This window comes from Xenopus tropicalis, chromosome 6 (genome assembly GCF_000004195.4).
Source record: "Xenopus tropicalis strain Nigerian chromosome 6, UCB_Xtro_10.0, whole genome shotgun sequence".
NCBI lineage: Eukaryota > Metazoa > Chordata > Amphibia > Anura > Pipidae > Xenopus > Xenopus tropicalis.
The window spans coordinates 23,059,916-23,075,433 of NC_030682.2; the positions used below are offsets into that span (position 1 = coordinate 23,059,916).

Genomic DNA, 15,518 nt, shown 5'->3' on the forward strand with positions numbered 1-15,518 from the left:
GCCTGAAGGCTTCGGCTTGTCTCCTCCCCCCTATGGAGAGTGACACCGGAGGTGGGGTGTACAGTGAGTGACACGGGGGGCGGGGTTTGAGCCTCTCAGTGCTGAGGGGCGGGGTTTGGGCCGCTCAGTGCTGAGGGCGGGGTTTGGGCCGCTCAGTGCTGAGGGGCGGGGTTTGGGCCGCTCAGTGCTGAGGGGCGGGGTTTGGGCCGCTCAGTGCGGAGGGGCGGCTGCGCGTCTTACTTCCTCAAAGTGGTCTCTGTGGCGGGAGGGCGGCCGCTGTGACCGCAAGGCAGGGTGCTGACCCGGGGAATCCCTCTCGGCGTGTGGCAGCTTCAGCCCGTGTGACAGGTAGAAGGTGAGTGGGGAGCGGCCGGGGTGGGACACACCGAGGGGTTACGGTTCGGAGAGGGAGAGAGCGGTGTGTCGGTGCGCACTTGTGCGGTACGGTGTGTTCCCCTGCCTCATACCTGATTCAACTCACAGGGGGTAAAAGTATGAAACTTCCTGCCTCCCCCTCCCTTCCTCCCGACATGTCTCAGCAACCTCCAACCTGCTACTTTCCAGCTTTCCCTGAACTACATTTCCCAAGAGCGTTTGGTGTGGAGGAATGCTGGGATGGATTGTTGTTCGTCCGTAGTTATAATACCTGCTCCCTCTGACAGGGTTTGTAGTTACAGCTGATATTGAAACTACAATACCCAGCATGCTTTGCACTCTTCTGTTTGTTCTGCCACAGAGGGTGACGGCTTGCCAATGTGTAGGGTTTGGCAATCTGTAAGTAACCAGGGAGGTTCATTTTATTGTACCTGGAGGGAGCAAAGCCATCAGCCATTCCCTGGCTACAGCCCTTAGTAGTGCTCCTTGTCTCCTGACAGGGCTGGTTGTTAAGGTGCTCAGCTTTACAGGGGGTCCTTCAGTTGTCATTTTTAAAAATGTCTCACTTTATATAGCAGTGACATGCCACAGTCTTGTACTGAGATTATACGCAGTTTCTGTTCTTGTCCCAGTGGAGCTTACAATCTAAGGTCCGTATCACACTGACACACACTAGGGTCAGTTGTACCAGGAGCCAATTAACCTGCCTGTATGTTTTCAGTGGGTGAGGAAGACCAAGTTTACAGTGAAGCCAGTCTGGGATCAGCATCAGGACCCCTGCGCTACAAGGTATCAGTGCCATCATACTGCCCATCCAGCCTGCAGCTGAACCAAAACTCCCAAGTATCCCTCTAGCAGCCTTCAACCATCAGGGGAGTGCAGGGATTCATGTGCCCCCCCCCCAGCTTTTCTACATTGGCCTGGTGGCCTCTCCTCAAACTCTTTCCCTGTTCTCACAAATGTCTGTTTTCCATCTTGCAATCCATATCTGTTCTGCCTGCGAGCCTCCGGCTGTTAAACTACATCTCCCAGAATTCGTAACTACCAAAGGCTTTCGAGAAAAGCTTGTTTACTAGCAGGGTTAAAGTCTTGCAAGCGTGTTGGAAGACGTTCTGCTTCACCAAGCAAGGGTTATTGTTTCCCGTTACCCCAGTTTGATTGACTGTATCGCCCCCAGTCTTTGGTGCATTGTTTCTTTTGGGAGATGGTTGATAAATTGTAGGTCTATTGCTGTTTCTGAAACTACAACCAGTTGCTGGGAATGAAATCCAGCTATTGGCTAACCATCACTGATATAGCTCTTTCTCATGTTAACATCCCATGACCTCTCCCTTTGTTTTCTCTAATGCTTTTTTTTTTCTCCCCCCCCCCCCCTCCTTTGTTGTCCTCCCTGTCAGTAGGATAAAGCAGACGTGATTTCCCCCTGAGGGGCTGTTTTATCTAGCCCCCCCCCCCTTCCCTGGTTTTCCTACAGTAGAGGACATACATCTGCTTGACATGAGAGGAGTTAATATTAAAAATAATCACTGTGCCATTTCACTCTGATTACCCATGTCATGCTGGAATGCTTAAGTAGGTGCCTGGGGTATGTTCTGACACTTGCTTTTTACCAGGGTAGAAATTAATAATTCATTTCAGGACAACAGCAGCGCTGAACCATCAGCTATTTAAAAGCACATATCTCCCTTTCCTGACTGTGCCCTACCCACTCCTTGGCTTTCTCTTGTTTCTTTCCTTCTAGTTTGGAAGCATTAGGTTATTTAATAGTGCCTCCTTCATCTTTTATATTGGCCTGTATTTATCTTTATTGCTGTTAAATCCCAGTAGGCAGGGTTGCACAATATATGCATGATCATGACATGCTTACATTTATCACTAAAATTAGCATATGCTTATTAAGCCTATTTGCATGGCCTTGCATATTGTTACATAATTATTTCCTAAATTTGTTATTATGCAGTGGTCACCACCTAGTGTGCCCAAACAGGCAGATGGAGGCAAGGGGCACCCCAAAAATATATTGCATTATATATATATATATATATATATATATATATATATATATAAATAATATTAGGGCTGGGCGATATACTGTTTAATACCGAATACCGGTGCTTTTTTTTAAAACTATATTCATTTTTCAGATACCGCAATACCGGGGTGTCAGGGTACTCACCCGTGCGGCCCGGTCTCGCGCGCCTCCTTGCGTGCGCGCGGCCCGATGTCCGTGGCATGTCAAAGCGTGCACGTCCGTGACGCGCTGAACGGCGCCGGTTCTGCGCATGCGTGGGGGGTATTTAAAGCTATCAAACGCCTCCTCCTGTGCTATGTTGTCTGCGGCCTTGCCTGGGAAACTAAGCCTGCCTGATTTACCTTACGACTTTCTGTTGCCGATCCTTCGCTTGCCTGACTCTGATTTTCAATACTGCAGTAATTATTCTCTAATTTATTAGGAAATGGGGTTAGGGGTTAACACCTAATCATGCATGGGAAAAAAAAAATACCGTCAAATACCGTGACACCGATATAATTTTGAATATATATATATCAGAATTCATGTGTTGGTGTTTTTTCTAGGGATGCACTGCATCCGCTTTTTCCAGATGTTGCTGAATGCTCAATCTTCCACAAATTGTTTTTGTCTGTCCTAAACCAAATCCTAATTTGCCTACACAATCCCAGGGGCAAAAAAACATCAATTTTCACTGTAGTTATTTTAAGTGTTCCAGTTTAGTTCAGCCAGGCACTTGAATTCATCTGAAAAGGCCAGAATCACCCTTGATTTTCCTGAACCCCTGCGTTCCATGCGGTCTTTCGACTTTTTGACAACCAGGGTGACATTTTGGACAAAACCCAAATATACCAGTTTACGAAAACCTATTCGATAATCTAAATCCCAAAATTAGAATATTCAATTCCTGTAGATAAAGGGGTTCTTGAAAGTTTGTGAACCCATTCTTTTTTTATATCGGTGAGAATTGACTTTGATTCCATTTTAAATTATTATCTGATTTTTATCCCTTTATGTCCTGCCGCTGTGTTGTGTCCATACTGCAGTTAGGAATGCAGATTTTCAGTGCTGACTCTCTTTAAATCCCTTAATAGACAAGAGTTATTCGTATAACTAGCCACTTCTTTTAGGATCTTGTATTCCACTTTATTTTTCCATTCCAGTGTTCCGCCATCTGTTTCCTTGAATGGCCAGCATTTTTGCCTTTTGTTCAGTGAACCCCAAGTGCAAATAACACGAGTGCCTTCAGTGCAGAGTAAATACTCATTTATAAGCTAGAGATTGTTCTGGATGGGGGGGGTTAAATCATTATTGATTATTGCATAACATAGTTTGGGAACATGACCGTGCCAATAAGCCTGAGTAGCTCGCTGCCAGTGCCTGGGCGTATAAGCTGCATTATAGCTAAAACATACAATTAATAGGATGAAGGGATTATGTATGCTCCCCCACTAATGGGAAGCCAGTTGCAGGTGTTTTTTTTACCCTGCTTTACGTTGGGAGGGGGCCCATACAATTGCAAATGCTACTTGCCCTAGTTATAATACTGATTCTGATCATTTGTCTGCAGCGGTAAAGCAGAAAGAACTTGTTTCTGCCTGCAGTACTTTCAGTACGTAGCAATGTGCTGAAATCCTCTTGTGTAGGCTGTATGCAAAGCCTGAACAGCATGTGGTGAGAGGGACGTGTAGTCATTAGTGCTCGGTTCAGTGGGTTTCAAGCACACTCGTTTTTCATTGTGAAGTTGAGCAACAGCCACTGTGCCGAAAAGAACTGCTATTTCCCCACTGAGAATTGCTTTTAAAGTTATCACATTCAAAAAGATAAATAGATAGAGTTTAGTTTCGTACTAGCCTAGTTACTTGCTCGTGTATTTGTCAAACTGAAACCACATCTGTTGGCAGATCTGTTCTTCTGTATCTTGTTTTTGCTGTATCCTGTGGGATATTTATAGATTTGGGAAACATATTACAAATGAAGAAAATACCATCCATTTACAGCTGTACTTGGCGGTAGGTGTCCGGCCTACTGCTAAATTCAAATATTTTTGGGCTTTGTAAAGCTTGTTCCTTCTGGGCCAAGACTATCCATGACGATCATCAAAAGTAAAGTATATTCTGTGTAGAGTAGGAATGTATTACCTGAAAGCCTTCAAAAATTGTTAAACTGCTAATTATTATTTTTTACTTTTTTTAGGGGGGCTGTTTCTAATTGAATAGCTTGAGACTGAAACATGGGTTTCTGTTCTGTTTAGAATTGATACCATAATCTTCTTTAATATTTCTTTCTACAGAGCAGAATAGTAAACAAAATAAGATATCCATTCTTGGGTTGCAATGGTCCTATTCCCTCATTTCACTTTAGTTGTACAGACTGATCTTATTTAGCTTCTCTTGAACAGGTAATTGCTAAAACGGGGAGTTCAGTGTTACTTGATATAAAATAGACAGTGCTTGTCTATTCTAGAACTCCTATCTTCCTACCTGCTCCCCAGTATTAGATAGTCAGCAGCTGCTGAGAGCTGCAGTTCTGCAATTGCTGACTTGGCAAAGTTTGTTTGTTGGTATGGCATAACGTTTCCTTCCATGCCCTTAAGCATTCAGACTTCTTTATTTTTAACCTTTCAACAATGAAACCATGGTTCTTCCACTTTCATGAGGTTATGTGGTTTTGAGTGTTGTAAAATGCAAAATCTGAGGAAGACTTCTTTTGTATAATGTCTTTATTTTTCTCCTCCCATTGCTTTTAGGACTCCAATAAAGCTGTCATCATGTTGCTTAGCCTTTATCTGAAGAGGTGAAGAGTTCTGAAAAAAAGAAATGGCCGATAAAAGCGGCAAGCCTGTACCCGGCCCGGTGTACATTGAGGTGGAATATGATTATGAATACGAATACAAGAACAAAAAGATTGTCATAAAACAAGGTGAAAAATATATTCTGGTGAAAAAATCAAATGAAGACTGGTGGCAAGTAAAAAAGGATGAAAATGCGAAACCTCTCTATGTACCTGCACAATATGTTAAAGAAGTTGGTAGAAAAGCTTTGATGCCCCCTGTTAAACAGCAGACCTTGCTGCCAAACAGCCCGCTCAAAGTTGCTCATAGGTCCACAGAAAATATCAACAAATCTCCCGAACTTTCCAGTTTTGGAAAAACCTCTTCGTTCCGAGATGCCAATCAGAATATGGGACCCAGCAGTAGCCCAGGGCCGACTAGAGCACTGACTCTAGATCTTGTGCACAACAATGGCAAGCTGAATTGTGATTTGCATTCACCTAAAGGTACTAGCCGGAGTCCGTCTGCCACTCACTTTCCTGGCCCCGAGTTGATGGAAGTAGAAAAGGCAAGTCTCTCAAACGAGCATTCGGGGGATTCTGCTGGCGATAGCTCTGAGAAAATTCTTCTTGATTCCGAATCTGGAGATGAACTTAGCAGTAGCTCAACGGAACAACTACAGGTGAGGCACCATTCTGACTGTTACCTATTCTCTGACACTCGGTACTTTGTTGTTAGGGGCAGAGATTCTAGGGGTTTCTAACAGTCAGGTTTTGCTTTTTATCTAATGGCATGTAAACATGACTAGTTATGCTTTGCTGTGTTTTTTCATTGGCAAGGTTGCCAGATCTTTCACTGATATGCCCACCTTGAGTTGGGTGATATTTCATTGATCTGATTGTTCGGCCCTTGCGCCAGACAATTTAATCACATTGATGTGATGCAGGCTATCGGGATGAGGACAGCATCAAGGGCTCCTCTCTGACAGGTTTTTTAAACCCGCCCGATCAACATCTGCCCGATTTTCACCAATGTATTGGTCGGGCAGGCCTGTCTGAGGGCCCCATACACAGGCCTGTAAGCTGCCTGCCAACCATTGGCAGCTTTTATCGGCCAGTGTATGGCCTCCTAAAGCTGTAACCACCCCAAATATTTTTTGCCCAAATGCCACCTGTCCCAGTGCCTGGCCTGATGCTACCCTCAAAGGTCCATCCATTTAGATGTCATCAAATAAAATTTGCCCTCTTTTGTGTTTCTTTATGCTAAAACCCCAAAAACTCTGCTGCAAATATATATGTATGGGATGTTCCAAATGTTCAAGGTAATTTTTGGTCTGTCACTGTCTTTATTGTAAAGGAAAAAACCCTATGCTGGATATTCCATAGTTTTTCTGTACACTGCCTGTAGGCACTGTAAGACTTCTATAAAGCATAAAGGCTGCCAAAGTATCTGAAAAATTCTGTCTGAACGTAAATTGTTTGTGTTTGTACTGTGTGGGTGTGTTGACGAAATTACACTCAGCAAGGTGTGATCTTCCTGCTTGCTGCCTGAAGAATCTAAGGACTTTGGAACTGCTATATCCTCGTCATACTTTGGCTCCTTTGGGAATAAAATTTGTGCAAATAGAATAATACTGTGGGGTTCTCACATGATAGCAACGCAAATATTGTAACTGTGACAGATCCCAGAGCAATTTGTTGTTCATATTATTATAATTATTTGCGTATGTAGAGCAGACAAATTCCACAGTTCATAATCTTCATTTTAAACTCTCTAAACTTCAAGGGTAAAAAAAACCAATGCTGTGTTTGTGCCTTAATTAAAAAAAAAAATGAAGACAGAAATTAGGCAGAAAATAGAGGTCTTATTCAACAGAGGTGTGTTTATATACAGTAGGTGTATATTGCCCCTTAAACAGAGTGCTTTGATCATAAACTTTATTATTACTCAGCTTTAAATGTTTATTTTAGGAAGAGAGAGTAAAATGATTTAGTTCCTGTCTTGCTTTTGGTGAAAGGAACCATAATATGCTTTGTATAAGGATCTGCTGCCAGTCAGCAAAATAAAGTGCTATTCTGCATAACTCTGATTATACAAGGTGGTGGTGTTACAGAGCAAAGAAGTTAATACACAAGGGAGTGCCACTAGAATCACCCACAGACTGGCGCTCCTGTTAAGTAAAAATTGCACTGGTCCTGGGATCTTGTTCAAAGGTATTTTTTAATTTTTTTAAAGGTGGTTATTTTTTTTTATTGTAAGGTAATGCATTGTCAGTGAGAGTTTCTATAACTGTATAAAAATACAGAGCCCCAGGTCATGGAATGCAGTATAGATATATAATATACACATACGGACACAGAAGTAACCTGTGGGTGTGCCGCTGCTGTTCCATCTGTTGTATCTACTTCCATATGGAACAGTCACAAATACATGGGCATAGTGGTGCAAGTACTTAGCGTGGTGACCGGAGCTGACCGCGAGGAGATACTAATACTTAATATACTGAATGGGTCTGTTTGTTATCTCTGCTTACAAAGGTAACAGATTGTGCTTTGGAAAAGCACCCACATTGATATTTAGCTTATTTAATGCTCACTCCCTATATTGATAGTACAGAGATTTGTTCAATATGACTGATAACCAAACATCCTTCCTTTATGAGAGGCCTGTAATGGTTTTCAGATGCTTCCATTCGACTCTTTCCCTTGCCAGCATCCTAAATTATAGTGTGTTTGCATTGTATAAAGGATAAGTAAAACATATGGTTTAGGTTATACTGCCTGTTGACTTGTCAGTCACTATATATTTGTTTCAGTGGGTGGAAATGTCATGCTGCTTATTCTGCTAAGGTAAAATGTAATGTCTCCTATGGACATTTTTTTTGTCAGCATAAATGCCAGTATAATGTATAAACGGCTGTGCAGTTTGTACCAATGGGACAGGTTGGGCACAAGCCCACAAATTGTCTGGAGAAGTGAGACAAAACATGTTAGGCATTTTCCTTGGGAAATTTAAGGAATCCCAGCTACAAGGTGGTTTTGTGTGTTTTGTTCAAAGCTGCCATATCAAGAAAAACCCTTCTTTTTCTAGATATTTGCCTTTTGCTTATCTCTTGTTTTTTGTAGGCTGCTACCTTGTTTCTTGGTTGCACCAGGACACATTGCATACTGTTTATATAGATGTGGGATCTGTTATCCAGAATGCTTGGGACCTGGGGTTTTCTAGATATCTGATCTTTCTGTTATTTGGCCCTCTATAAATAAAACAAAAATCATTAAACAATGAAATAAGCCCAATAGGATTGTGTTGCCTCCAACAACAATTTATTATATTTTAGTTGGGATCACGTACAAGCCTGAGACCTGTTATTCAGAATTCTTGGGACTTTTGGTCTTTCAGATAGGGGGTCTTTCCGTAATTTGGATCTCCGTACCTTAAGTCTACTAAAAAATCAATTTAAAACATAATTTAAACCCAACAGGATTTTTGTCTCCAATAAGGATTAATTATATCAAGTACAAGGTACTGTTTTATTATTACAGAGAAAAAGGAAATAATTTTTAAAAATTAGATTTATTTTTTTATAATGACTCCATTATAAGAAAGTAGTTCTAATTCTCTATGGGAGATAATTCGGAACTTCCTGGATACGGGTTTCCGGATATTTGATCCCATACCTGTACAAGGTTCTGTTTTGTTATAGACAAAAACTTAATCATTTTTATAAATTATTTTTTATTATATTTGATTAAAATGCAGTCTATAGGAGTTGACCTTGCTGTATTTCAGAGCTTTCTGGATAATGGATCCTATACCTGTATTAATATTTGAACAAGCCGTTTCAGCCACGAGCTGGTTAAAGTTTTCGTTCGGATCTTAGTTTTTCAGATTTACAGCTGAGCATTCCTCCTGCAAACAAAGCATTGTTTTCCCAGCCATTTATTCACTGGAAAAGCGTGTGGGGCTGTGGCTTATTTGCAAAGACTTAGTCTTCTATCCTCTTAAGTGGCGCGCTATTGCCTCAGCCGTGATGCACGTGGATTACAAGGAGGCCTGTCCTGGTTTCATTAATTGCAAGTAGTTAAGATTCTGTTTGAAAATCACCCTGCTGTGTTTGTAATCCGCATCGAGCACAACTCCCAAAAATAAACTGCTGCAAATAGATATACAGATAGCTACGGCCACAGTTTGTACAAGGTGTTACATATGTAGTTCAACATCCGCTAAAGGGGCCCGCATGTAGTAGTTTTTTTTTTCTTTAAATGCTGACCCTGATAGAGCAACAAACAGTCACTATTGATATAAATATTTATAGCAAGGGTCACGATAATTTTCTTCTCTTTATCTAATGCTGACAATATGGTTTTAGTATACACAGACTGTAAGGGAAGCTAAAGCCCTAAGGCTGTTCTACAGTACACTTATGGAATATAATGTGAGAGTGTTTTGGACATTTTTTTTTTTTAATGCTTTTGAAAATCATAGATAACAGCTTTCTATCGGTAAAGTTAAATAAAACACTCAGATGATGGCAGCACTGGCATTGATGCAGTTCGTTCCCTACTAGTCTTCCTAGACCCCCATCATGATCCAGTCATTCGTCTGCAGGTCAAACATCGTGTCATGCCGATTTGGCCTAGGGTGTTTGTAGGCAAATCGGGTAAAAATTTGCTCATTTTGGAGACCTTGCCTATGAGTAAATATCCAATATTAACAGAGAGGGAATGGTATAAGTGCCAAATGTTAGGCCACAGAAAGAAGATGGCGGTGTGGTGCTCCTACAGTAGTACCCTGTGCTCAATGAACAGCAGCACTGGCCCCGATCCAATGGGAAAATCAAACCTGTCCGATTGACATCTGGACAATTTTAGGCCAGATATCAGTCGGGTATGCCCATCAGGGGCCCCCATGCATGGGCAGATAAGCTGCCAAATCATTCTGAAGGACCCGATTCGGCAGCTGAAATCTTCCTGTGTATCGCCACCTCTTCTACTATTTTAGGGGTTGGATACATGTACCTACATGGTCAGCAGAAAACCAGGTTTTGAAAGTTGACTGGTTCAGAATTCTTGAATTTGATGACCATTATCCAGAATGCTCCGTACTTTAGGGTTTTCTGGGTAACTACGGTGTTTCTGTAATTTGGATCGCCATACCTTCAGTCTACTAAATAATCTTTAAAACATTAATTAAATTGAAGGTGATCAGCCCCTTTAATTAGGATTGTCCTGCCTTCAATATGGAAAAAGGAAATATGGTTGATATGGTAGGCAGTGCAAGTAAGGGATGGCAATGTGGTTAGAGCTTCTAATTTCACATTTCTTATATATTATACAGACACCAAATTCACAATTTAATCAATTCATGATAAAACTGCTAATCGAGAAGGCATGACGTTTGGGTATGCTGGAGTAGTTTGGGTTTGTGGGTCACCACTATCAGCATTACTCTTGTTATTTCCCTGCCCTCTTTTCACCTTTCGATACATGACGTTCTCTTGGGCTTTGTGGTTTCAGCACCATAAACAAAGAAGTCTATTTTCAGTTTCAGAGCTGCTGTGAAATGCTTGGTCACTAATTGCATTTCTTTAGGCCCTGGGCTATAGCTCTGTTATAGGCTTCAGGGGAACAGAGCTCTCAGTGTTGCACTTTGCTTTCTCTTGCTCACACATTAAATGAATCTTGGCACAGTTCCCGTTTGTTTGGGTCATTCACTGGCTAAGTCAATTTTAGCAAATATGTAATCCCAAGACAATTCTAGACTCAAAATGCACATCAGATATAGCAGATTTGCTAATACCTGTAGAAATATTACTGATGCAAACTGTCATGTAATACAGGTATGGGACCTGTTATCCAGAATGCGTAGGACCTGTGGGTTTCTGGATAAGAGAAATTATGTTATGTAATTTGGATCGCCATACTTTGCCATTTAAATCAACCCTATAGGACTGTGTTACCTACAATAAGGATTAATTATATCTTAGTTGGGATCCAGCACAAGCTACTGTTTTGTTATAACAGATAAAATATAAATTATGTTTTTAAATTTTGAATTTGGAACTTTCTGGATAATAGGTTTCTGTATAACAGATCCCATACCTGTATTTGTTTTTAAATGGGAAATTGGACACTAGTGTCTCTCCAACTGCATCATATTCAGACCAAAATGTCCATGGTAATTCCTCCAGAGGTTCATCCACTGTCCATTCTGCTTTCTGAGGCTTGCTACCTTACTACACACTAAAGCAATTTGCTCCTCATAAACTCCTAGCACCACCACTATGTATAATGAGCTTCAAAACAAAATCGACAGTGCTCTGAAAAGAAGACCTCTAAATAAACAACCCCCCCCCTTTACCCAGATACAGTCTGTTAGGCTTTAAAATAAAGAGCAGCTGAATGTGTGTATGTATAAAATAAAAGTACTTATTCAATAATCCTTTAGTCATACATTGAAAACATCAAGGAGGCTCAATTGACCCTAGATTAACTATTTGCCAGGGACAGTTTCCCTAATTTTGTTCTAAGTTCAGCGGAAATTCTTCTTTTATTAACATTATATTCAAATAAGGGGGTTATATAAGATGGGTTAAAAAATTACTTCCAGTTCCAGAAAAAAGAAAAAGGCAAGTCAGCATAAAAACATCGAACTAATCACTTCTTTGTTCTAAATTTGTAGCTTCTAATTTTCCCCGCAGATCTTTCTGCTGTTCCAGTAAGCAGAACATGAAATAATAGCGTGTTCCAGCACAGAGCCGTAGAACAGAGCCAGTGTGTGGCAGTTGTGCTTTGTGCGGCACTTAGCCTCTTCTGAACAGTGGCTGCTCTCCTTCACTTCTTTCATTTACTGCATTTGAACTTTTAACTCCTTAAAAAAACAAACCTGTGGGAATGTTATTTTCATTATTTATTATTATTGTTATTATCATTATTCTCTTATAGAACTAATATATTCCACATTGATTTATAGAGATTATACATCATTGGCATCAGCCCTTTACTGAGCTTCATATCTATGGTCTCTGTCCATCACATTCACACTTGCCTATATACAGGTATGGGATCTGTTATCCAGAATGCTTGGGACCTGGGGTCTTCCGGATAAGGGATTTTTTCTGTAATTTGGATATCCATGCTTTGTTTACTAAAAAATCATTTAAACATTAAATAAACCCAACAGGTTTGTTTTCCATCCAATAAGGATTAATTATATCTTAGTTGGAATCAAGTAGAAGGCACTGTTTTATTATTACAGAGAAAAGGGAATAATTTAACCATTAAATAAACCCAATAGGACCGTTCTGCCCCCAATAAGGGGTAATTCTATCTTAGTTGGGATCAAGTAGAAGGCACTGTTTTAATACTACAGAGAAAAAGGAAATCATTTCTAAAAACTAGAATCATTTGTTTAAAATGGAGTCTATGGGAGATGGCCCTTCTGTAATTGGATAATGGGTTTGCAGATAACAGATCCTATACCTGTACTTTGGAGTGTTGGAGGAAACCCAGGCAGAACATACTAGTCAAGATCAGGTCTGGAAGTGTGTTGCCACCTTTATTTGTTTTATTTATGCCCTATGGCTGAGCTTCAGATAGCTAACCTCTTTATTTGGTGGGATAGTGTTTCTTCTGGAGCCTGGCTTCTTCTGTCATTATCTCTGAAGTCAGCTAGGGCAGTGCTGTCCAACTTCTGTGGTACAGAGGGCCGGAATTTTTCCGACCTACGTGGTGGAGGGCCGATAATGGAAGCCAGTTTTGACCACTCCCCTTTTTGAAACCGCACCCACTTGAAACCACACCCGTGTTATCACATGACCATACCCATATTAATGGTTGTAGTACAGCAAAAACCTGCCATACACTGCCTGCCCTACCCTGCCTGTGTGTGCCATACTCTGCCTTCCCTACCCTGCCTGTGTGTGCCATACTTTGACTGTGTGTGCCATACTTTGACTGTGTGTGCCATTCTTGGCTGGTATGTGCCATACTTGGCCTATTTGTGCCATACTCTGCCTGCCCTACCCTGCCTGTGTGTGCCACACTCTACCTGCCCTACGCTGCCTGTGTGTGCCATACTCTGCCTGCCCTACCCTGCCTGTGTGTACCATACTCTGCCTGCTCTACCCTGCCTGTGTGTGCCATACTCTGCCTGCCTTATGCTGCCTGTGTGTGCCATACTTGCCTGCCCTACCCTGCCTGTGTGTGCCAAACTCTGCCTGCCCTACCCTGCCTGTGTGTGCCATACTCTGCCTGCCCTATGCTGCCTGTGTGTATGGGACACACAGGCAGCATACAGTGAATGCTGGCACTGTTCCTACAGTCTGCACAATAACTATATATTAAAAAACATTTTAATTGCAGTACCACCACAGTATATGTTCTTTTTGTAGTGTGCAGGGATTATTTGTGGGTTTCTACTGCTCCTCCTGCTCTGAGGTGTGAACAGGGGAACAATGGGGGTGATTACAGCCTGAGCCTGAGGTGTGAACATTGCAGGGGGTGAACAATGCAGAGATTAAAAGGTGTGAACAACACAGGGTATTACATATTTAAACAATACAGCCTAATTACAGCCTGAATCTGAGGTGAGAACCATGCAGGGGGCAGTTAATCACAGTACTGATACCATTTAAAGCTTACACAAGAGTAAGCAGCCAGACGGGTGGGGGGCCGCACAGAGGGGGGTTGCGGGCCGCCAGTTGGACAGCACTGAGCTAGGGGGACAAGCCAAGTTCATGTCCTCATGTCCCTTCTTAACCATAGACTAGGTGGGTTGGGTTAAGGTTAGGGTTGCCACCTAGCTGGAATTTTATCAAACTAGCTGGTAAAACACATGTTGGGGCAGGGCAACATCATTGCTAAACTTGTCCCTGTCTTTGAGACCAAGGCTGTCAAACTTATTTTCATTTAGGGGGACATTTATTAAGGCACGAATGCTACGAGCGTTCTGAGTCTATTTTGTGTGACAATTTTGTACCTTTCAACAAAATTTGTGCGACAAAATCGTATTGTCGTGCCGAGTACGAAAGTTTCCGATTCATTCAAGCTTCGTTATCGTGACTTTCCTTGGGCCGGGTTGGAGCTGCAGAGTGCCATTGAGCCCTATGGGAGACTTTCCTTGGGCCAGGTTGGAGCTGCAGAGTGGCATTGAGCCCTATGGGAGACTTTCCTTGGGCCAGGTTGGAGCTGCAGAGTGGCATTGAGCCCTATGGGAGACTTTCCTTGGTCCGGGTTGGAGCTGCAGAGTGCCACTGAGCCATATGGGAGACTTTCCTTGGGCCGGGTTGGAGCTGCAGAGTGCCATTGAGCCCTATGGGAGACTTTCTTTGGGCCGGGTTGGAGCTGCAGAGTGCCATTGAGCCCTATGGGAGACTTTCCTTGGGCTGGGTTGGAGCTGCAGAGTGCTATTGATTCCTATGGGAGGCTTTCCTTGGGCCAGGTTGGAGCTGCAGAGTGCTATTGATTCCTATGGGAGGCTTCCAAAATCATGCACTGAAGGATCAAAGTCAGAAAGGTTTTCCCGCTGTTTACAATCATTCGGTACGAAAATTTTGTGACTTTTGGATCACCAATACGATACTGTGACTATTCTGATTTTTTCGTGATATTTGCGATCATCAGGAATTATCGTATCCAATCTGAATTTTACCCATTTCGGGATTTGAACTTGTGATTTGATAAATGTAGCCCTTAGTGTACCAAATATATAACCCATTAGATCAGATATTCGGGGCTAATTACTTGAAAATAATGATATAATTCTTTGGAGACTCTGGGCAGGAGCAGCTGTTTGTGTGTGGCCAGGTAAATTGCAGGGTATAAACTGACATATTCCCTGTGGTGCCTTTCTTACTACTACTTTCCTGTGAGAGAGCTGAGATAGGATTACTAAGCAAGTCCCCAAAGAGCAGCGTTGGTATATTTATTTACTGCATGATCATTTGGAATGTTGTACAACAGTAGCGCCTAAGCTCTCTGCTTTCTGGGATGCACCTAATAATAGCAATACAGCATTTAGATATCTTTATGTACAATGGCCTGGAAATATGTCCTCTTCGACATGATAAAATACTTATTTTATCCATAATTGTACATTTCATGACATTCAATGCCAAGAGTTGAGATCATAGAGGCAATGGAAATAAATAATGCAGTGAAAAAAGTCGCTGCAACTCATATTTTAGCCTATGGCAGCTTAATTGCCGAATTTACTTGCTGTGACTGAGTTTTTAAAAGTCACGGTGACTTATTGCCCCATGTGTCTTTGCCCTAAAGGTTTCAGGAGGTTATTAAAATAATATATGAGCTCATTTTCCTCATCACTTGAGATGACTGCTAATGGACACTGCAGTCAGCC

At 41.9% G+C, this 15,518-nt stretch overlaps 1 protein-coding gene across 4 annotated transcripts in view; it reads left to right on the top strand.

Moving 5' to 3' along the window:
- The first annotated feature begins 203 nt into the window (after window positions 1–203).
- Window positions 204–15,518, top strand: part of arhgap12 (Rho GTPase activating protein 12) — a 44,148-nt gene continuing 28,833 nt past the window's right edge. For 2 of the 4 annotated variants that reach the window (XM_004915452.4, XM_031903530.1), the window contains exons 1-2: window positions 205–355; window positions 5,136–5,841. In XM_004915452.4, coding sequence (XP_004915509.1) covers window positions 5,206–5,841 — 636 coding nt within the window. In that variant the 5' untranslated portion in view covers window positions 205–355; window positions 5,136–5,205. Of the gene's footprint in view, window positions 356–1,096; window positions 1,165–5,135; window positions 5,842–15,518 lie in introns of all 4 variants that reach the window. The other 2 variants (XM_018094772.2, XM_031903529.1) reach the window with 2 other exon arrangements.